Source organism: Delphinus delphis, chromosome 19, assembly GCF_949987515.2.
Source record: "Delphinus delphis chromosome 19, mDelDel1.2, whole genome shotgun sequence".
Taxonomy (NCBI): domain Eukaryota; kingdom Metazoa; phylum Chordata; class Mammalia; order Artiodactyla; family Delphinidae; genus Delphinus; species Delphinus delphis.
This window is the reverse complement of record NC_082701.1, coordinates 24,522,099-24,545,212: the sequence shown is the minus strand read 5'-3', so window position 1 is coordinate 24,545,212 and position 23,114 is coordinate 24,522,099. Positions and strand designations below refer to the sequence as shown.

General features: G+C 53.9%; 1 protein-coding gene across 1 annotated transcript in view; it reads right to left on the bottom strand.

Annotated features, from left to right (window-relative positions):
- ITGA3 (integrin subunit alpha 3) overlaps positions 1-23,114 on the bottom strand; it is a 28,260-nt gene that overhangs the window by 2,910 nt on the left and 2,236 nt on the right. Inside the window, exons 2-23 of the mRNA XM_059997825.1 lie at positions 17,530-17,657; positions 17,149-17,228; positions 14,760-15,009; positions 13,136-13,222; positions 12,567-12,774; positions 11,912-12,108; positions 10,152-10,240; positions 9,889-10,025; positions 9,635-9,721; positions 8,621-8,688; positions 8,410-8,546; positions 7,664-7,813; positions 7,475-7,572; positions 7,029-7,176; positions 6,680-6,754; positions 5,990-6,069; positions 5,803-5,880; positions 4,641-4,743; positions 4,352-4,534; positions 4,049-4,171; positions 3,199-3,312; positions 2,161-2,259 (exon numbers count right to left, since the gene is read on the bottom strand). Of these exons, the coding sequence (XP_059853808.1) occupies positions 2,161-2,259; positions 3,199-3,312; positions 4,049-4,171; positions 4,352-4,534; positions 4,641-4,743; positions 5,803-5,880; positions 5,990-6,069; positions 6,680-6,754; positions 7,029-7,176; positions 7,475-7,572; positions 7,664-7,813; positions 8,410-8,546; positions 8,621-8,688; positions 9,635-9,721; positions 9,889-10,025; positions 10,152-10,240; positions 11,912-12,108; positions 12,567-12,774; positions 13,136-13,222; positions 14,760-15,009; positions 17,149-17,228; positions 17,530-17,657 (2,719 nt within the window). The remainder of the gene's footprint in view (positions 1-2,160; positions 2,260-3,198; positions 3,313-4,048; positions 4,172-4,351; positions 4,535-4,640; positions 4,744-5,802; positions 5,881-5,989; positions 6,070-6,679; positions 6,755-7,028; positions 7,177-7,474; positions 7,573-7,663; positions 7,814-8,409; positions 8,547-8,620; positions 8,689-9,634; positions 9,722-9,888; positions 10,026-10,151; positions 10,241-11,911; positions 12,109-12,566; positions 12,775-13,135; positions 13,223-14,759; positions 15,010-17,148; positions 17,229-17,529; positions 17,658-23,114) is intronic.

The window sequence follows — 23,114 nt, the reverse complement described above, 5'->3', positions numbered from 1 at the left end:
AAAACAAACAAAAAACAAACAAAAAACAACAACAAAAAGTTATTTTGATTATTTTTTTTAAAAGATGACATGAAGAAAATTAAAGGTTCCCAGTAATTTTACTCCATAGCAAAAGCTATCTTCAACATTTTGTTGAATCTCTTTCCATATATATATATATATATATATATATATATATTTTTTTTTTTTTTTGGCCGTGCTGTGCAACATGTGGGATCTTAGTTCCCCGACCAGGGATTGAACCTGCGCCCCCTGCATTGGAAGCGTGGAGTCTTAACCACTGGACCGCCAGGGAAGTCCTCTTTCCATATTTTTAAATGTATGTGTTAAAACATATATATTTTTTCTTCCACATAAATGGGATCTGTGTGTACTCTATGCACTCTTCTGCGACCTTTTTCATTATCTTTCGATGTCAATTAATAAAGATCAACCTAATCTCTTCTGATGACTGCATAGTCATTGTAGGAAATGTACCATAATTTACTGAACCAATCTCCTACTGAAAGACATTTAGATTGTTTCCAATCTTATGCCATTATAAACAATGCTATAAAAATATCCCCATATATTTATGTTTGCAAACTTGTCCTATTAGCTCCTTAAGATATATTATCATGTGCAGGATCAAAGGAAATGTGCAATTAAAATTTAATAGATATTGATAAATTCATCTCCAAAAAGAATCCATCAATTTATATTCCAATCAATAGCATTTCCTTCTACCTCATCAGCACCGGACAGCATTATTCTTTTTAATATTTTCTAATATGATAGGAAAAAAATCTTATTGCTATTATTTTTATTTCTTTACTATTGAATTGAACCTTGGTATTTCACTCTATGTACACTGCCTGTTTATCTCTATGCCACCCTTTATCTTTATGTATTAAAAATATGTTGGGCTTCCGTGGTGGCGCAGTGGTTGGGAGTCCGCCTGCCGATGCAGGGGACATGGGTTCGTGCCCCGGTCCGGGAAGATCCCACATGCCACGGAGCGGCTGGGCCCATGAGCCATGGCCGCTGAGCCTGCGCGTCCGGAGCCTGTGCTCCGCAACGGGAGAGGCCACAACAGTGAGAGGCCCGCGTACCGCAAAAAAAACAAAAAAAAAACCATATATATATATATATATATATGTCTATCAACACTTTGTCATGTATGCTATAAACTTTTTAAAAAAGCAACGTATCATTTGCCTTTTTAGTTTCCTTTACATCTCTTTTGCTGTACACAGATTTAAAATTTCATAGTCTCTTATAACTGATTCATTTTGCTGTACACCTGAAACTAATACAACATTGTAAATCAACTATACTCCAATAAAGATTTAAAAAATAAAATAAAATTTCATATAGTCTAATTTGTCAGATTTTTCCTTTGTGACTTCTGGGTTTAATAAAATAACTCCCTTTTTCCATAATTAAAGATTATTAAATTATTTCCTGAATTTTCTTCTGGTATAATAGATTTTATTTCCGATATTTAAATATTTAATCTAACTCAAATGTGTTTTTGTTTATGGTGTGAGGCAGGGGTTTGCCTTTACTTTCCAAATGTGTTCTCCCAATACTACTTGTTTACCTTTTGCTCCTGATTTAAAATGCCATCTGTATAATAAAGTCAATTTCTATCCTGTTCCATTGATCTTTCTGGCCCTTCCTATACTACCTTAATTCATTTTAGGAAATGTATCATAATGTATTTAACCAAAACTTCATTCGCCTCCTATACCTATCCCCTTCATATCTCCACTTATATCCCTTTCATAACAAATTATTAGGGATTTTGTCATATTTATTCTTCCATATGTAACTCAGAATCAAGTTTGGGAACTTTCTTTTCAAGTTTCCACGGAGATGGCACATCTTCACAGAGATGTCGTGCAGATCAAATGAGCTCACGCAGAGGTTCTCAAGCCTGGCTGCACGGTAGAATCACTGGGGGGCACTTTTTAATGTACCAACACTGGGGTCCCACCTCCACAGACTCAGATTTCATTGATCAGGGGTGTAGTCCAGACACCAGAAGTCCTCCAGAGGATTCCAACGTGCTGCCGAGATTGAGACCACATAGCTAAAGTGTGCGAACATGCTCTGGAAAGATGCCCTGTTCTCCCATGCCCTGGCCAGGCACTGCTGTCTCCTAGCACGGTCACTCACCCGCACCGTCTTGTTCTCCATGTTGATGCTGGGGACGCTGGTTCGGAGGAACAGGGTGGCCCAGCTGGCTACCCTGACTCGGTCAAAGTCTTTGTAGTCCTGGAGGGGGGGAAGGATGGGTCAAAAGAAGCAGCTGAAGCCCCTCTGAGCCTCTCTCCTGACCCTCCCTCAGGGTCAACAACAACCCCCAGGACACCATCCCCACATCCTTAAGCAGCACCAGGCCTCTCCTCCACACACGAACACACGTCATTCATTCATCCGTGCGTCAGGTCCTGTGCTGGATGCTGGGGACAGCAGAGACAATGAAGGTCACCGTCTAGGTCCGGCCTGTGGGCTAAATCTGGCCCATGACCTGCTTTTGTAAATAAAGTATTTCTGGCACATAGACGCGCCCATTCATCTATGTATTGGCTGCGGCAGCTTCGTGCTACTGTGCAGAATTGAGTAGTCGCAACAGAGAGCACGTGGCCCACAGAGCTGAAAAGACGTTTAATCTAGTCATTTACAGAAAAAGTTTGGTCTAGGTGGCACAAGATGGCTGGCACTGCAACCCAGAGCAGAGCATGGTGAGCGGCACGCGTGGTTTCTGAGAAAGTTCTGTGCGTGTCCAGAGGGGAGAGGTCATTTTCAGCTGGAAAAGTCAGAAAAGACCTCGCTGGTGGTCTCTTGAGGGAGACTGTGAAGCCTGAACAGAAGTTTACATGCAGAGATAAGAGGCGAGCTGGCATCCAGGGGGAAGGAACAGCATGGACTAAAGCAGGGAGGTGGGAAAGCGATGGACACGTGACAGAATAATGAACATGTGAGAGAAGGTCATCTTGGCTAGAGACAAACTTATGTCACATCCCCCACGCAGATGCACAGACTAACACTGACACAGCACACAGCAACAGGTGCACAGCCCAGCATGTATCAATCTCCAGGCAGTCACTGACACACACTTGGGCACACACATGCACCCTGGCCTCATCCTCTTCCTGTTGCTCTCCCTGCCCGGATGGGTGGCAGTGGAGACCTCCAGATCCCAGCACTGACCTCGATGAAGGTGCTGTTCCACACTCGTGCCTGCACCGTCACGTTGGTGATGACGGGGGCATCAGGAATCCGGCACTCCAGCCACACACAGCGGGTGTGGTCACCGCCACAGCTCTGAGGTGGGCAGGGAACACAGAACACGAGACAGTCTGGGTCTCTAGATTCTTCAGGCTTCGCCCCTGGCTTTGTCCCACCCATGGCTGACCTGAAGGGGCCTGCCCTAATCCCTTCACTCACGCACACTGCACTTACGTGTTTAAGGCACATTCTTTGGGCCAGGCATACGTAGATGCCAGCGACAGGGGGAATGGGAAATCTGATCCTTGTTCGTGTAAATGGGGCCCAATCCCAAACGCCACCTTTCCAATGCCTTCCCACGCTGAGCCTTTGTTCCTGCCGGCTCCCTCCTGGAAGGCCACTTCTCCCTCTCCACCCAGCTAGACCTCAACTTGCTGCCCAGGCCTGCTCCCCTCTCCCTTCTGACAGAGGGCGCCCTGCACCCTGTCTTCACCTTGCCTCTCCCCATTCCCAGCCCTAATGATCAAAGCTTTGAGCATCTATATCACTCCCAACAGGTTGGGGCTCCTGGGAACAGAATCAGTATTTCTTCCTTCAGTCCACTGTCCTGGCTGCTCCCCAACACAAGGCAACGGCAGCGGGGTCCCTCTGAGGGCAGGAGATGAGTCCCCGCCCCCGACTGGAGGCTCCTGAAGGCAGGGGTCACATCACCTCATCAGACTGGGTTCTCCTGGGGCGTAGCACCTGTCTCCCTTGCTTCGTGTGCCCCCAGGTGCCCACCCACCCTGTGATGGGCGGGCGCAATCCCCTCCAACCTTGCCCCGTCACTCACCAGCTGGATCTCAGACTTGGCTTTTTTGGCAGCAGCCAGAGTGACCGGCAGGGGGCCCTGGCCTCCCCCGGGGTCCAGTTGTCGCCGCCTGCGTTGTGGAGATGGCGGCCTGTCCTCAGGAACCTGAGGGGGAAGAGGTGATTTGCTGGAGGGAGGATCAAAGGTGAGGAGAGGAGGAAAGGGCAGGTGGAGGGGCAGGCCCCAGAGATGCAGGAGGGGAGGGAGAGGAAGACGCCGGCCTTTCTGCCCTGCAGCTTGCAAAGGAAATGAGATGCAAGTGAACGCTTCCCCTGGTGTCCTTACAGAGAGAGTGAGGTTGAGAGGGTTGACGAGGTCTCCAGGTGGCCGGCAGTGCCAGGACCCATTGCCGTGGACCGTGATCTCCGTGGGGTATAGCAACCACTTGCCATTGCTGACTTCATAGGGCCACTCCAGCCCCAGGATCAGGGCACCAAGGGCTGCCAGCCCTTCCCCCACTGGGCCCACCTGCGGGTACAAGAGGTGTCATGGCTACTGTCTCCTGGAAAACCACCTCCATCTCACCAACCCCCACCCTCACACCCTCAGACCCTGGACCCAGAGGTCCCCTTACCTGGAACTCATACTTGAGGGGGCTTCCCACATCCTCCACAGTTTTCATGCCAGACTCACCCATCACTGTCCCCCCAAAGAAGCTTTGTAGCCGGTGACTCACCCTAGGGGTAAGAAAGATGCTGGAGTCACAGGGGATGGGAGGGGCCCTTGCGGGGGCGGGGGCACCAAGGTTAGCTACAACTCCTCTGATATCAGGCAGACCTGAGATAAACCCCAGCTCTAGCATTTACTAGCTGTATGGCCTCAAACAAGTTATTTATCCTCTCTGAGCCTCAGTTTCTTCATCTGTAAAGTGGGGTTAATCTGTTAAGCAGGGTCACTATATAATGGGGCTGTTGTGAGAAGACAATGAGATGATGTATATAAAATCCTTAGCATTGTATATACGTGCCACATCTTCTTTATCCATTCATCTGTTGATGGACACTTAGGTTGCTTCCCCTAGAGTCTGTCATACAGAGGGAAGTAAGTCAGAAAGAGAAAAACAACTACTGTATGCTAACACATATATATGGCATTTAAAATTTAAAAAAAATGGTCATGAAGAACCTAGGGGCAAGACTGGAATAAAGACACAGAACTACTAGAGAATGAACTTGAGGACACGGGGAGGGGGAAGGGTAAGCTGGGACAAAGCGAGAGAGCGGCATGGACATATATACACTACCAAACGTAAGGTAGATAGCTAGTGGGAAGCAGCCGCATGGCACAGGGAGATCAGCTCGGTGCTTTGTGTCCACCTAGAGGGGTGGGATAGGGAGGGTGGGAGGGTGGGAGACGCAAGAGGGAAAAGATGTGGAGATATATGTATATGTATAGCTGATTCACTTTGTTATAAAGCCTAAACTAACACACCATTGTAAAGCAATTATACTCCAATCAAGATGTTTAAAAAAAAAAAAATCCTTAGCACAACAAGCTCTCAGGAAACGGCAGGACCACACCAACACCTTAGCCCCAGAGTTTCTGATTCCTCCACGGCTACCTGCTTTGCAAGGAGAATAATAATAATAGTAACAATAATGATAGTGATGTTGTTATGTCTTGGCCTAAGGATACCAAGCCAGGAGAGGTGTCTCAGAGGAGCTTGAGAGACACCTTAGGGAGGGGAGACCCTAGCTCAGGCCCAGCAGGCTGGGGTTGGGGGGAGTGGTACCCACATGCTGAGCGAGGCCTGGAGTGTGTAGTCCACCAGCAGAGTCAGGGTTATGGGCCACAGGTCATCCTGGTGACTTGACCTGGGGAAAGAATGGGGAGGGTAGGGGAGGAATGTGTTAGCTAAGGCTGGGGTGGGGGGGCCCAGGACATCTCAACCCCGACATAGCCTGGCTTCTCGAGGTCACTCACGTGGAGAGCTGCAGCTGTGCCTGGAGTTCCCTTGTGTGCAGGGTCACCCCAATGACCTCGAAGGCAATGAGCAGCTCCATCTGCCATGAGGGTGAGGGAGGCAGAGAGGAGCGTTTGGGGCCAGGCAGGGGTGATGCCATGGGGAAGCGAGGGGCTGAATGCTACGCTAAGGAGTTGGTTCTCTGGCCTCCTCCTCCCATTCAGGGTGCAGTCTCCCACTGCCACCTGTCTCCACTTTTCCACCTTCCTAGCCCCTTCTGTTTCCCTTTTCCCATTCTCTTCTGTTAGTAATATCTCTGCTACTTTTGAGCCACATGACCTTGAGCAATCACTGAAACTATATAAGCCCATGTTTCCTTTCTGTAAATCAGCATCTACCTCCTCAGAAGGTTGTGAGAATTATATCATATAAAAGAAGCACAGCCTTGGGGTCAGGGCCTGGCACATAGTAGGTGCTCAGCAAAATCGGTTTCCTCACCTCCACCTGCTCTAGCTTTGTGCATAGCTCCCTAGTGGCCCCATTTTTCTGTCTCTGGGTCTCTCCCCACCCCCTACTGTATCCCCCCCTCCTCCACTCTGGCTCTTTGCTTCAAGGAAGCCTGGGAAGCAGGCAGGCAGAGTGAAGATAAGGAACTCATCAGAGGAGGAGCCTGGGACCCACAGGGTTGGGAGGGTGTGGTCGGCGCTCACCCTCTGGTTCCGTTTGAAGGGGTTCCCCAGCTCGCAAACAATGGTCATGGTCTCGTTGGCTTGGCAAGCTCCAGGCTGAAGAAAGAAGACAAATCAGGTCTGGGTGGTCAGACTAGGGCTTGTCCCGCCCCTCTCCTGTGGTACAGGGCCTGAAGCCCTAGAGGCCTGAGAACCCATGTGTTCCCCTAGCAGCAGAGACGCTGCAGGCACCTGAGGAAGCCCAGCCTAGAGTAGTTGACGGGGGGCGGGGAACACATGGCAAATGACAACACATGTACATGACATGTATGAAGGATGCATATACGTGGTGAAGCCGTGATTGGGCTCCGAGGGGGCGGAAGGCACTCACGGGGCGCACTGAGGACAGCAGCAGGGCGGGAGGCACCGCCAAGGTGAGCAGCGCCTCGTGGGCGTCTTCCCCAGCCCGCTCCCGGCTTGGGGTGTTGGTCAAGTTGATGCTCAGCAACAGTTTTCGGAAGTCTCTACTGTATGGGAGCCTGAGAGGGGAGGAGCCCCGGGCTGAGCCCAAAGCCCCGCCCCCGGGCCCGCCCCAGACCTGTTAGGCCCCGCCCCCCAGAAGAAAGCCCCTTTTCTGGCCAGGGAAGGCCAGTCTGAACAGCTCCCACCCCGCTAATTAAGGTCCCTCCTCTCCGATTCGCCTCTCTCTGAGACGCCTCCCCTCAGATCTTACCAGTTCTCTCCCCTCTTCCAGACCAATAGGGCCCCGCCCCTCAATTCCCCAAAGCCAGTGAAGTCCGCCCCACCCTTGGCCAATCCCCGCGGTCCAGAGCGCACCTGCTCAGCCGCTGCCCCAGCTCAGACACGAAGGCCGCCTGCATCTGCAAGTTGCTGTCGCACTTGTTGTCCGGCCCGCACTCCTTCTGGAACTGGACCTGGGGGTGGTCGGAGGCGTGGAGGGCCCACCACTCACAGCGCCCTCTGGCCCCACAGCTCTCCGGGTCCCTGTCCTTCGGCCCCACCCACCTCCGTGTGGTTCTCCAGAGCCTGCGCCTGGTTGAGGACCGGGTAGGCGTCCAGGGACCGAAGCCCCAGTCGGGGGCGCTCAGGCATCCGCAAAGGTAAAGAGTAGTTCATGGAGATGATGATGGGTCGGAGTTTGTCACGGACGTTGTCCTGGGAAAGGAAGGTGCGCTGAACCCAGCTCTGCACTGCCCTCCAAACCAAGTTGAATCCTCACACCATCCTAAACCCCTAGGGAGGAGCTGAAGGCCCCCACCCCGCCTCAACCCTGAAAACCCCCTGTAAGGCTGAACCCCCTCCCGTCTGATCACCAAATTGACCCCACTGGTACCACCTTGACCCACAAGTGAGAAGGTGGGGCTCCTCCTCTCCAGGGAACCCTCTGGGGGGAGGGTTGCGCTTCCCTTCATCCCTGGGGTTCCCAGGTTGAGTTCTTCCTTCTCACCCTGATGTCCCAGAGAGAGCCTGAGCCTGCCCCTACTAACGGATGCCTTTTCCCCAGAGGTGAGCTGAGGCAAGAATTTCACACCCCTCACTGTGGCCCCCATCCGTACTCCAAGGGGCTCCTCTCTCCTCTACCATGGGCTGGGTGCTGTGCACTGTACCCTCTACTTACCTATGGCCTTCCAGGCCGAACTGCCACCTCTGTCTCTGGGGAGACCTCATTCCCTCACCCTTGACCTTGGGGACTCTGGCTACCTCTTCCTGGGGCCATGGAGCCCATGTGCCACCCCTCGCCCCTCCCTCACCATCAGGAGCAGCTCCAGCGTCTGGCAGCGCATCTCGGGCATGGAGAAGAAGCCATGGAAGATAGCTGACTGACTGCGTGCAAAGCGGAGCCGGGGCGGGCGGCGGTCCCGGTCGGCCTCCAGAGTGTAGGCCAGGGCTGCGGTGCACAGTGTGGTCAGCAAGTGACCAGGTGAGCACGCCCTCCCCCTCGCCCCGCAGCCCAGCACTCACTGATGTTCCGCCTGTAGTTGGGGTCCCCGGCACTCTGGTTGTAAGCAAAGCACAGCTCTACCTGCACACTGTTGAGGGTGGGGGACATGGAGGAGGGTCTGGTCACAGTGGGACCCAGATAGCCAGGCCCTGGCTTTCATCCCCTTTCCTGGGCAAGGCGGAACAGGGCCCTTCAGGGAAAAGGCAGGGACAAAACTGGGGAGTCCACAGGGTTGGGCTGGGGTGTCCCTGACCCCTTCCCTCCCCACTCTCATCAGAGCCATAGAAAACAGGGTTAGAGGGCACCAATGGGGAAACGGAGGCCCTGAGAGCAGGAGTTGCCTGAAGTCATTAGTCAGTTGTTGGCCCAGCCCAGTCTTGGGCAGGATCCCCAGTCCAGATCTCCCTCACCACCCCGCCCCCCACTTCCCTGCCCTGTCTCCCCCTGCCTTCTGATCCAGTACCCTCATTCACACACAGACCTTGGGGTCATCACCATCATTACTGTAACCATCTTAGCAACTAACATTTTTTGAGCACTCAGGGTTTACAGAGAGCCATGCTAAGGGCTATTTGTATATTATCTCATTTGATTATCACAGCAGCCCTGTGAATTGGTTATTAACTTTGTTTTATAGGCAAGGAATCTGAGATTCAGAGAGATTAATTTGCTCAAGGTGGCTCTCTCTCCTTCTCCACATCCCATCACCTAAGTGTCTTTCTCTTCCCTCCCCTTCCAGGATCTCACCCCCCAGAGCCCATCCCCACCACTGCAATGGCCATAGCTGGAATTTGAACCAGGCGGTCAGAGCTCCCACTCTCAACCACCGTGCCCTATTGCCCCCACCCCCAATTCACCCATTACCTCCTGCAAGGAATTTTGCTTTTTAATGAGGTTGGGTAGGGAGGGCCATGCTTACCCAAGAATCAGCCCTTTAATGGTGGGATATCGGGAGTTGCCAGGGGAGGGTTTTGGGAGAGCCTTCCCATACATCAGGAGGAATGGGTGGGCAGAGTGGGGCCTGAGGGTCTCACCAGGAGGTGGCTGTGCAGAGTGCAGGGTCCAGTACAGATGGCCTGGCCACCAATGTCCTGTGGAGGATGTTGATGACAGGCCGGGCCCTGCATGGAAAACCCACAGACATCAATGCCTCTGGCCTGTCCCAGGCCAGGCTGGGGTCGGGACTCAGGTTTGCACAGACATGATGCTGAAGGTGGACCGAGCTGGGGCTCCACGCAGACAGGGATGCAGGAGAGAAAGGCCCCCATCCACTGTCGCCCTGGCTCACCGCAGCAGCACGATGTGGTCTGACAGGCTCCCCACCAGGAGGTCTGGGTAGAGGTTCTCATCCACATCCATCTGCCCACTCAGGGAGTAGCCGAAGGTGGCCAAGCCAGGCAGTCCCAGCTTCTCTCCGTCTATTACCTGGAGGCAGAGGGAAGCGGTGAGGACAGGCTCTGGGGTAGGCTCCAGGGAGTGGGGCCCAGGGGGAATAGGGAGGGGTGGATGAGGGAAAGGAGGAAGGGCCCCTCCGTCCCTGTCCATCCATACCTGCTGGGGCTGTCTGAGGAGCCCCCTGGAGCTGCCGTGGTAGATGTACACTTTGCCCAAGCCCTCGAAAGGGGCTCCCACGGCAACGTCTGGGGAAGAGATACAGTACAGGGTCACCCCGTGTACTATGGGCCCCACAGTTCCCCAACCCTGTGCTCCAGGCCACAGAGCCCAGCATGGCACTGACCTCCCTGTCAAGACAGTGCTCAGAGCATCAGGGAACAGAGCTCTGTGGCTCAGGATTAAAACTGGGACCACTGGGCACCCAATTGCCTCTTTTATATGAGGGAAATTAGGCCCAGAAGAGGGAAGTGACTTACCCAAAGTCACACAGCAAGTTAATGTGTCCAGCAGGCCTAAACCCCAGATTTCTGACCACTGGCTGTTGTTTGTTTTCCCTCATTGCAGTGCCTTCCTTCTCCCCCACCAACCGCCCCTCCAGACACCTGGTCCTTCTAATGACATTTACCAGCAGGGCCACAAAAGCAGGTGTTATCCGTTGGTGACTTTGCCAGGTAGTTATCAAGCACTGATGTCATCCAGTCCTCACAAGAGTACTGGCAGTAGGTACTACTTTGTTTTGTTTTTTCTCTTGGCAGTAGGTACTACCGTCCCCACTTCATAGATGAGAAAAAAGGCTCAGGAAACCCAAAGTCACACAGCTAAGGAGTAGAGAAGAGGCTCTAAGCCCATGTCTGTCTCTGTGTGGGGGCTGGGATTTTAATCACAACACTCTAGTGAGCTTTACTTGTTAAAATGGCCAGGCTTTTAAATTCTAACCATTATTTGCACAAATAAATCCAAAACGTTTTGTCTTCTTAAACTTTCTAGTTTTCTGCTTTTGATCTGATAAGGTCTAGGTAACCAGAAAGCCAAGCTCGTTAGAAAAGGAAAAGGAAGTAGGTCCTGAGTGACAACTGGGCAACTCTTGTATCAGTAAGTGCTTGGACTTCATTAACTAGACTTTCTAGCACCTGTTTTGTCTCTTCAGCGGCGCCTCTGCCTTCCTTTTGGTTCTCAGGTATGTTCTAGGAAGTTGAGGTTGTCAGAGAAATGATTTACAGATACGCCAGGTGCTCCCGTGGCAACCAGGCTCAACGCCTTGATTTGTCCCTCTCCTTGATACACCAGGTCTGATTGGTCCCCAAGTCCTGCAGAGCACTAATGGCATCCCCTATATCTGGGACGTCTACCTTGTCCCAGCGCTTAACGTCCCACACCTGATATACTATATTCTTGATCTTAACACCCCCAGCCTTGCTCCCCGCATCCATCCGTCCCACATCTCCCTCCAGAATCATCTTGCAAGGTACCAAGTTATCATATCAAATCCCTGCCCCCAGATCTTTTTGGACACCGCTCTGCCAGAACCCGAATATAAAGCCCTAGTTTTTCTGCCTGGCTTTCAAAGCGTCCACCCCACCCCTACACTACCTCTCCAGCCTCATCTCTGATGCGAACAACCCACACCTACTAGATCTGAGCACATCAGGCAAGTGGACCACACTCACGTTGCGCCCCTTCTCTTCCCTCCACTGTGCACACTCAGCCCAGCCTTTGATGCCCAGTGGTACGTCCACTCCTCCAGGAGGTCTACCAAGCTCGCCTCTGTGGGGGCTCCCTTTGCACGCTGTCTCTCCAGCACCGCTGTGAGCTCCCCAGACCTGGGCCCCAGCCTGTCTTCTCTTCGGACCCTGTCAAGCCTGGTATGCAGCTGGCTCTCAGTCAGTGGATGCTGGGGCAGGAGTGCTGGCTCATACCCTGGAATCCATCCTGGTTGATGTCACCGATGCTTGCCACGGAGAAGCCAAAGGCAGAGCGACTGGGGCCGTGAAGAAGGAGGGAGGGGTGGGCCGGGAAGGAGGTGCCTGCCTGGTTCATGAAGACATAAATAGCACCCCCTACCTCCTCTTTCCGCTCAAAGTAATAGGGGGCACCCACCAGGAGGTCCTGCCACCTGCACAGGAGAGAAGAAGGTGGAGATGGGACATGCAGCGTAACTCTTATTTAGCAGACACAACTGTGCCAGGCAGGACACGTGACTCTACAAATGGCGCCTCTGGCCATAGGTCGTGGGAAGGACAAGGAAGCGTCACTGTGACCCGTCTAATAGAAAACACACGTTGTGGAGAAGCCATGTAGACACAGGTCACACCCAAACAGCCCACATCCACTAGAGCCATACAGATGACAGGCACAGACGAGGAGATGCAAGTCTCATGAAACTGACATGCAAATACCCAGAATCCCATAAAGTCTGATTGCAGATCAACATGCAAAATTGACTAGCCAATCCCTGCAAACAGCACGCAAAGAAATGCACAACGGCAAACCTCCATTTCTCTGCCCTGCTTTGGGCAAGCCCGCCCCCCTCACCATAATCCCGGCCCCAGAGAAACGTCCCTGGATTCTCACCCATCATTGTTCAGGTCTGCCAGGGCAATGGCGCTGCCAAAATAGGCGCCCACCTGCCTGCCCTCCAGCACCTGCCTCCTCCGCAGGTCTCCACCCGCCTCCTGGCTCAGCAAAAAGACAGCGCCCACATGTTGGTGCCGAGGGGCACCCGTCACAATGGTGGTGCTCGTAGGGTGCAGGACGGCACTGCCCACCTGCATCGTGTAGCCTGGGAAGCGGGGAAGGTGGTCAATCAAGGCTCCAGTAAGTTTTGTCCCCTTCTACTCTGGACCCACCTCCCAATATCCCCCCATTATCTTCTGTTCCTCTATTCTAAGTTGGGCAAGAAGGTGGACCTTGGATGCCCAGCCCCCAGTCCTGCCTGCACACTGGACCGTGAGCTCCATGAGGGTCATGACTCTGCATCTTGGGGGCATACAGGTGGTGCTCAATAACTGCGTGCTCGCTGAATTAAATGCCACTAGTCGCACTGCACCCTGGCCTCACTCTTCCACCAGACACTGAAGGTGAGAGGGCCACTGAGCCCCTTTCCTCCTCTCCACCCAAAGGGCCACCACCACAGGACTCACCAATGTAGAGGTTGCCTTGGTCCGCTGGGTCCTTGTAACTATATTCGGATAAATCCCAGTCCTTCCGCTGAATCATGTAGCTGTTTCCTTCACAAGGATTTGAGGGGGGGAGTATAAGTCACGACTCCTTTCCTCCACTATGTCCAGGCCCCCCACCTCCAGATAAGGATAATAATAACCCCTTTTATTTGTGAGTACTTCGCCATTTGCAAATCACTTCCTCTTTATTTTAACAATTCTGTGAGGTAGAACGATGACCCCCATTTTGCAGATGAGAAAAGTGAGGCTCAGGGATGGAGAGCTAGTTGTCCAGCTGGAATCCAGTCATCCAGGCACCCAGATACTAGATGACATTTCCCTCACCCTAGACACCAAAGCCAGACTCCACACCATTATCTCCTCGTAATCCTGCCCCAGACTCGGGCTGCCTACCCCTACCCTGCTCCCCAGGGCTGCTGCTGGAGAGTACCTGTGGCCCTGCCAAGAGTCTACAGGAGCAAGGGGTGGGAGGTAAGACTAGCAGAGCGAGCAGAGGCCTCGGCCTCGGGCAAGCCCAGAGCGGTGACTACGCCCTGCGCTACCTGTGGGTCAAGAGGTCGAAATAAATAAATCATTGGGATGTAACATAGAGCATAAGAAATATAGTCAATAATAACGTAATCACTTTGTATGGGGACAGATTGTTTCTTCACTTATGGGGTGATCATCTTATAATGTATTTAAATGCTGAACCACTATGTTGTACACCTGAAACTAACAAAATATTGTATGTCGACTATACTGCGATGAAAAAAAGCAAAACAAGATTCTGGGCTCCCTCTGCCTGTTGATTCTGCAATAGTAGGTGCAGTAAGGGAAAAGCGGCCACTGTTGCTACAGCCTATGTAGTGGAGAGAGGCAGGTGGAGGGGGTGTGAGCCGTCAGACTCCTGAGAGGCAGTAGGTGGTGTGGCAGATACAAGCATGACTTTGGATACAAGGAAATCTCTGCAGCCCTCCCAAAAGACTGCCCTGTATGTACGGACATGAAAAGATGCCCACAGTTTATCGATGTGTGAAAAGGAAGTAGCAGAACAGTACGTTTAATGTGATTGTGTGTGTGTGTGTGTGTGTGTGTGTGTGTGTGTGTGTGTGTGTTAAGATACCTATACATTCTAAAATAAGTCTGGAAGGAGCCACAAGACACTTAGCAGCATACACTGGGAAATGGGACAAGGAAGATGGGGGAGAAGAAGGGCACTTTTCCTCTTTACTTTACTGTACCATTTAGTAGTTGTACCAGGAACGTGCTTTATTTTTTAAGTTTTTAAATGGTTAACCTGGAGTCAGATGGGCCTGCATCCAATACAAGTTTCAGAACTTACTGTTGATTTACTTCACCTCCCTGAGGCTCAGTTTTCTGTAAAATGAGTATAATAATACTCGTATTTTAAGATTAATTCAGAGAATAGGTGTAAAGCCTCTGGTACCTAGTAAGCACTTTAAAATAGCAGAGGTCGAGGTAGCTGCTGGTGTTGGCAAACGAATGCTCTCCTCTGCCCTCTCGTGTGGAGGCTCTGGCAGGCTGCCCTCGGGCCTAACGGGGTGGTGGCCTCTGCCCCCTTCCCTCCCCCCACGGTCCCCACCTTTCCAGTTGTAGGCACCAGGAGCGCCAAAGTACACAGTGTTTTGGGTGAAGCCGCCGCTGGCGCCCAGCTGACACATGCCGGTCTCCAGGTAGTCGGTGTTGCTGTTGCACATCTCGTTGTGGTAGGTCTGCCAGTCGTCCCTGGGGTCCAGCTCCAGGTCGTTGCCCCTCACATAGCACTTGCCCACCATGCGCCGCTGGTCCTCCGACCCCGACCACAACACCTGGGTGTAGCGGTGGGCACAGACCTGGGGACCCCAGCCCCCCCCAACGCACACAGCTGAGCCCGCGGCATGGACTCAGGAGCAGTGTCTCCACAGCCCTGTGCGCCTCTGGCTTTGCAGGAGGGGAGTGGAAAGAGGTCTCCCAGCTTTTCTTTCTTCCCACAGTGGTGCTTGGACCTGCATTGCCTTTCCAGAATTCAAAAACCTGCTCTGAAGGCTGAGAACACTTCTGGAAGGCCAGAAGGTACTGGAGTTGAGAGTGGCTGAGGGATCTTGGCAAAACGAAAAGGGAAAAGGATGAGAGAATGTGGGGTTCAGGCCCTTGGGTCTAAAAGGAGCTAGACACAGGGCTTCCCTGGTGGCGCAGTGGTTGAGAATCTGCCTGCCAATGCGGGGGACAAGGGTTCGAGCCCTGGTCTGGGAAGATCCCACATGCCGCGGAGCAACTGGGCCCGTGAGCCACAACTACTGAGCCTGCGCGTCTGGAGCCTGTGCTCCGCAACGAGAGGCCGCGACAGTGAGAGGCCCGCACACCGCGATGAAGAGTGGCCCCCGCTCGCCGCAACTAGAGAAAGCCCACGCACAGAAACGATGACCCAACACAGCCATAAATAAATAAGTAAAAAATAAATAAATAAAATTAAAAAAAATAATAATAATAAAAAATAAATAAATAAAAGGAGCTAGACACAGAGCAGGTTAGGAATTTGCGTCTCTGCTGTCCCCTGATGGCCTCGCCCTCTTAATGAAAGGTCAGTATTAGAATAACAACAACCACAGCAGCAGCGGCTGACACTTACTGAGTGCTGACCGTATGCCAGACGCAAGTCTGAGCTCTTCACATATTCATTCTTTTAAGCCTCCTACCAGCCCTATGGAGTAGGGATAATTATCTTCCCCATTTTAGATAAGGAAACTGAGGCACAGAGAACTGAGAAACCTGCTTAAGATCTCACATCTAGAGAGAGGCAGGGGATGTTCAAACGAAGGCTGTCGGGGCTCCGGGGTCTGAGCTCCTAAGTGTCAGGCTGTGCTGCCTCTCTTGAAGCTTCTCCCTGCACATGGGAGGTGCTCCATGAAGAGTTATTGGACAAATCAATCAGAATAGGGTATTTGCAAAAACAGCCAGGGGCCAGGGGAAACCCAGAACCAGGCCTAGTTCTTGTTTGCTCGCCGTCTGTGTCCCCGTCCAGCTGTGAGCCAAACCCATGCTCGTACTGGCCTGAGCCTGTCCCGGGTAACTACAAGGTTTGCAGTGCGGGCTCCGTGCAGGGCACACAGGACGTGCTCACCAAAAACGGACTGAATGAATGGATGGGTGAGCAGAAAACCGCTGAAGGACCCAGGATCTAGAACTGACTTAAGTGGAAACCTGGACCCACACCACCCTTAACAAAAGACTAGAAAGGGTGTTTCAGTGAACTGGTCAAACCCAGAGCTTACGACAGTGTTCAGAGGTGACAGAAATCACAACGTGATCCAAAGGTGACGGCTATGGGGGTGACGGTTGACTGGAAAGGAGTGGGCTTTCTGGAATGATGTAAATATGCTATTTCTTTAGTGGGTGTTGGTTACACAGTTGTATAAACGCAGTTCAGTTGTCAAAACGCAACTGAAACAAAATTTGTACATTCACTGTATGTAAATGTTACATGAATTTAAAGATGAAAAATAAATTGTCTATCTGGGACTCAGAAATTGAGGAGGTGACAGCTGACAGCAGGGAGGGGGCCCCCAAAGCCCAGCCGGGTGAGCTGGGGCAGCAGGGCTGTGCCTCTTCCACCAGCCGGCCTCCCCGGAAGGAGCGCGCCCAGGCCGCACTGCCTGAGGCCCTCTCTGCCCTTTCCATCTCACAGTTCCCTCAGCTCATTCCTACGGAGGGTGAACACCCCCCCCCCCGTGGGGGCGGGCAGTGGGTGCTTCAGACAGGACCCAGGCTGGCCCTTGGAGAGCGCCAGACACCCTCCCTACCCCCAGCCCCTGCTACAAGTGCAGGATGAAGGGACACACATGCCGTGGAGACGTACAGCCACAGAAATGGACATTTGCAAGGCACCAGCTCATGCGCAACGGACCCTTCTCCTGCCCTCTGCCTCCCTCCGAAGCTCCTGGGAGACGAAGGAGAGGGTTGGAGGGGGACACCGACGGCGAGCGCCCACTTACCAGGACTCTGCCCGCAGGGCCCTGGCTGGCCACAGTCACCCCGAGCCACATGTCCTCAATAATGTGATGGTCAGGGTCACCTGTGGGCATGGGAGGGGTCATGAGCCAGGGCACCTCACCCCACCCTCCCAGCATCAAGAGCACCCAGGGGGCAGGGGTTGGTCTCTCCCGGATCTTCCACTCCAGCAGGGCAGCCCTCCCTCCCCGCCTTCTCCAGCCCATCATAGTCCGAGCTCCACAAATCCCATCTGGTCCCACTCTAGGACTCCCTCTTCCCAGCCGGACAAGAAGGGACTGGAAGCTACCCGGGTGAGCCTTCTGTCTCTTCCAGTCATCCTCTCTGTGCCACGCCCTCCACCAGGCTCCTGTCCCCCTGCTCACTTTTCTCTGCAATGTCCATCCGTTCACAGTCGTTCTTGTGGGCAGTGAGTGGGCACAGGTACACAGCACCGGTCTGGTTGGTATAGCCATCAGGCACAGCAAGGTCCCGGGGGGCGCCAGCCAGGAGCCTGGGGGCAAGAAGGTAGGTAGACCCGGGCCCATAGTCCCCAAAGCCCGCTTCAAACAACTCACTGCTGAATGTGCGTGGGCCGGGCATCCGCTCTGTGCCAGGCTCTGCCATCGGGAGATGAATGGCTCCCCGCCCCAGCCCTCGAGGAGTGCCCAGGGTAGGGGAAGCCAGGCAAGGAGACAGACACCCGTGGTCAGTGCCTCATGAGAGGAAAGCAGGGAGCAAACCAGCCCAGACTCTGCGTGGGGGGCAATCAGGGAGGCCCACAGAAGAGGGGACCCTGGCCTGAGTCTGATGACCAGGGCTTACCAGGTGAAGAAGGGAAGGAGGGGCTCTGTAGGCCAAGGTCTGGCCTGTGCAAGAGCCGGGAAGCATGAGCAAGAGAGTGACTCAGGGACCTGCAAGGCCCTCGGTACAGCTGGAGGCCAGAAACACGGGGAGGGACAAGACGCAGGGTGGGAAGGGCAGCCACGGAGGGATTTCAAGCAAGGGAGCGACATGGCCAGATCTGGGTTTTGGAAGAACTGTTTTGGCATCTGAGTGACATAATCAGATCTGGGTTTGGGAAGGAATGCTTGGCCTCTGAGATGAAGCCAGAGGGGAAGAGAGCAAGGCTGGAGGAGTCCTGGTCCTACCTCTTTGAGCCACATCTGAGGACTTAGATCCGGGGGCGGGCGCTGAAGAATGTGGGCAGGAAAGGACAACTGACCCTAAACCGGAGCTGGGTGAGCTGAGGTCAGCAGGGCCCTTATGTGACCTGGGCGATGTCTACTGTCCCCCCCCACCCCTGTTGAGACAGACATATGAGGTACAGGGGTGGTGGCAGGGGAGCTGGGTACCTGACACTTTGGACAGTGTGGCCCCGGGGCAGAGTTCTTGCTGCTGGGCATGAGAATAGGGATGCGTGAGGACTAAAAATCACCTTGTCCCCAGCCTGCCTGGAACCCCTCTTTAGGGACACCAACTGCAAGTCTCTGCAAGGTTCTTAGGGCTCTAGCAGCCCTTCCCATACCAGAGAGGTGACTAGAGGAGAGGAAGGCGGTGATCAGCTTTGAAATATCATCTCAAAAGACAGTTCTTGGACCACCAGAATCAAAAATCCCTGCGATATTTGTTAAAAAGGCAGATTCCTCAGCCCATCACAGACAACCTGGATTGAATCTGGGGGTGGAGCCCTGGAACCTGCTTATTTAACATGCACCCCAAATATTCACACCACAGTTTGAGAACCCAGCTCCACCACCCCTTGCTCTCCCAGCATCATCTGTCTGCAGCCTCTGGACGTTCTGCCAAGACCACCTCGTCAGTCCTGCTGGACCCAGCCTCCTGGGTGGCAGGCATCTCCTAGGTAGGTACCCCTCCATCCGGCCCCAGCAGTGCTGTCACCTGAGGCGCCCAGCTCAGAACCTGGGCGCCAGGCCCCCTGCCAGAGTCTGCGCGTGCAGAGCAACAGCCCTGCCTGCAGCTCCTGCCTGGGACCTGAGAGTGAGGGCTGCCGGGAGTGGGCAGGGCAGGGCCCGGGCATGCCAGGGCCTGGGTGCCTCGGCCCACTGGGTGTCAGGAATGCGCTGCCTGGGGGTGCTGGGAAGGGGACTCTGCCTGCACCTCACACCTCAGCTCAGACCTCACCCTGGGGAAGGGTTCCTGGGGGCAGGGGTATAGCTTCTCTAAGCAGAGCAGGGCTGGGAGCTCCGGCAGGAAGGCTGGCAGGGGGCCAGTGTGGCAGCCAGGCCCTGTTAGTCACCCTCTGTCTGGGCTGGGTGGGGTGCCTAGCGAGTCCGCTGCCTGACCACCCATAGGCATCCGCCCCCAGCCTGACAGGTGCGAGAGGGGAGCTGCTGCCTGTGGGAAAGGAATATCTCAGCCTTGGAGCTGAAGGGCCTGGTTCTAGGTCTGTTCTGCCTCAAGGGACAATTTCTTTTCCCTCTCTGAGCTGTGAGTGCCTCATCTGTAAAATGGGACAGCAGCTGTCCCACCACCCTCCAGGGTTGTTGGGGGAAAAAGTGGGTTCATTCTTTGAAAGGGCTTCCTGACTATGAAGCCAAGGCCAACGTGAGCACTGTCGTTCTGCTTTCTTGTGGCACCAGGACTGGCCCTAGCACACCCCCAGGCCTTGCTCCGGGGACCCAGGAATTTCTGCCCCACTGGGTTAGGGGACCTGAAGCACAGGCACAGAGCAGACTAGTTCAGGTGTTCAGATGGGGCAGAGGATCCACGGTCTAAGGCAATCAGTCAGGTGGGGGTGGGGCACTGGCAGCTAGTCATTCGACGGTGAGAGCCCAGATTTGGCTGGAGGTGGCAGCTGGGGGTTGGCTACAATGACCTTGAAGGGGTGGGTCCAGGCCTCAGTGGGCAAGGGGTCCCTGGAGAGCCCAGGTTGCATTCCAGGGCGGGCGATGCAAGGGAAGTGTTGCCGTGCCTACAGCTCTCTGGGCCCAAGTTGTCAGGGTGGGAGGTGGCTGAGGAACAGGGTGGCCACGCCCTCCCAGCTCCCTCATCTTAGAGGGAGTGGCCTGAGGGTCCCCGCCTCTTTGCCTCCTGTGGTACAGAGCAGGCAGAGCTGGGCATGAATAGCAATTGGATTGACATAAATCCCCTTACCACCTATACCCTCTCCACTCTCACCCCACACCAGCCTTGTGCCCATTGATGGGCGGTGGGGCAGGGTCCTAATCCCAGCACCCCCCCCCCCCCCCCCCCCCCCCCCCCCGGCATCCCAGGCCCCTCCCTCCTCAGAGATTCCACAGAGAGCACCTCCCACCTCCCTGGAGTATTTTTAGCTCCTACTTGGCCTGCTTAGAGGCCCTTTAAGGCCCTCTGGCTCCCAGCCCAGGATCCAATGGGTCTACGGCCAGAGGGCTGGGAGTAGATGGCGGAAGGAGGGTGCACAGAGGGCCGGGTCCAGCTTCCTCCAGCCACAGTCAGGTGTGGGAAAATCCAGAGGGTGGGAAAGCTCTTACTGGTATGTAAATGAATGTAAGTTACTATGCAAATGAGCACATTGCTCCTGCTGTTGGATCTGGTCCAGATCAAAGAGTCGAGAAGCTGATCCCTCTGAAACCACCACTGAGGTCACCCTCCCAGCAGCAGCCAGAAGTGGGATGCTAAGTGGAAGGCTGTGCCCAGCCCTGGGAGCAAGGAGGAAAGGAGACTGGACTGCCTCCTTCCTGGAGTCAGGCTGGGCTGGGTGGGAGCAGGTGTCTTTCCAGGAAGTAGGGAGATGAATAAAATGACCTCGCAAGGGCTTTCAAACAGCTGCCTCTTCACCCTATCCTCAGGCTCCGGCCAGACAGCCCCTCCTGGCCTTTGTGGAGGCCCCTGAGCCCCAAGTTGTGGAGAAGCACTTTCTCACTCCTGCCCCATCACTCTTCCTGGGGCAGTTCAAAGCTAATGAACAGCCAGGTAGAAAGCAGTGGAATCACAGGAGGCAGGGGAATGGGGCCCAGGGGTGTCAGGGCACCAGGCTGGCTCACCCCAGAGAAGAAGGCCCCCTGAGGGATATTGGGGTGGGGTGATGCTCAGAGAAACAGCCTGTAGGATTCAACTTCCCAGACTCCTCACCTCAGGAAGGCACTGGGGTAGCCCCAGTGGAAAGACTTCAGTTAACAATGAGGGTCCAGCGGGCCCCCATGCCTTACTCCTTAGGCCAGGAAGCCAGTTGGGGAGGGGGCCCACTCCAGCTCTGAGCCCTGGGGTGGGTTGGGGCCAGCTCTCAGATGCCTGGATCCCAGCTCTGTGCCAATCCTCCTGACTGAGTTAGCCATGTCCCCAGAGGCTTCTCCTGCGGTCGCTGAAACTGCAGTCCTCTCCATCCCCGCCTTACTTCTCCTTACGCTGCCCCCCAGCTCCCTTTCCCCTCTGGTGACGCAGCCCTAGAATCAGAGCAACAAGCCGGAGAAAGCGAGAGAATGAGAGAGGACAGGAGAAAGAGGCCTTGCTCAAGCCTCCAACAATAAAGAACAAGGCTGTTTTTCTCATTTCTTCTCCCTTTCCCTGGCTCCTTAGTATTTTTCCACATTGATCCCTTAGGGCATTCTTCATGTCATTTAACCTCAATCTCCCTTGCTGTTACCGCCATCCTCTTCCTTCTTTGTTTAGTTCTGACCAAGCCCCTTTCACTTCACTTTCTACAAGATCAGGCTTCCCTTACCTCCTGCCCAGTTTTAAGCTCTCTGGCTTGGCCTGGTCATTGGAGACAGCCAGAGAAAAAGGACACTACGCATCCCCGCCTTCTGCTTGCAGCCACAGCTGCTATGCCCATTTCCTCTGGCACGAGCCTTGGAGGCTGCCAGGTGCCTACCCTGCCCAGGGAAACATGTTTTAGGAGAGCAAGTAAGCCTAGTTCCTGCCTACCTCAGGTATGACCTCATCTTCCAGGAGCTGCAGCCACCCCCGCCCCAGGCATCCCAGACACCCTCATTTCCAGGCAAGAGCCCCAGAGGTATGTCCCATAGCCCACAAGGTCAGGCCGGACCAGGACACCTGGATTCCCAGGAGGGAATGACAGAACAGGTGCTGGGGGAAGGGGGGGAGGTCAGTGACCATCTCCCCGAGGAAGAGTCCCTCTGCTCACCCAGGGGTCCTCATGTATCTCACCAAGAAGCCCAGAGAACCTTGGCTCCCTGTTCTGCTCCTGACCCCTCACTCCAGAGGCTGCGAAATTGGGACTGGGGTTGCAGTAAGCCTCCGATGTTGTGGGCATGGAACCTCAGTCTAGAGATGAAGGTGATGGGGAACAAAGACACACCTGGGTTTTTAACCATTCCTGGAATAAGGCCATCTTTGAGAACATAACGAAAGCTATGCTCTCCCCTCCTCCAGGCCCCAGAACAAGGCACACACACGCAAGATTTTGCACACACTTTCCAGGATCCCTGCATCTCCTGAAAACCTTCAGTGAACTTCAGGCTAAGACTTCGCTCAGGATCATGAACCCTCCCCCTTTTCCAAAGGGACTTTGAAGCTAACAAAACCGCCACTTGACTTGCTGGATGCCCTGGGCTGTGCACTCAGGCAGCTGTTTACATCTGGCTATACAGCTGGCTGTAGCTCAGCCCAGCTGGCCCAGCTGATTCTCCCAAAGGGTCACGGGGCAGAATTCAGTGAGATGAGGAGATGACCCAAGATGCAGAACCACCCCTGGAAAAGTCTGAGGATACCCAAGTGAGTCCCCCAGAACGCTATCTAGACTACCTGCCTCTCCGAGATTCATTAGTTTTAGAAACTTCTGGGCTCCTGGCAGGCCTAATGCCATCTCTAGCTGCCCAGGAAGAAAAGTGGGACCCCTCTGCTCAGCCCTCTTGGGTGAGGTCCTTGGTTAGTGAGGGCGCATCCAGGTCCCAGCTTCAGCACAAGAGCCCTCAGCTGCCCCTGGGCGAAGAAGGCAGATGCAGAGCATTTTACACAAATTATCTCATTAAAAGCCCACCGTCACCCCATGAAGAAGGCGTGTGGC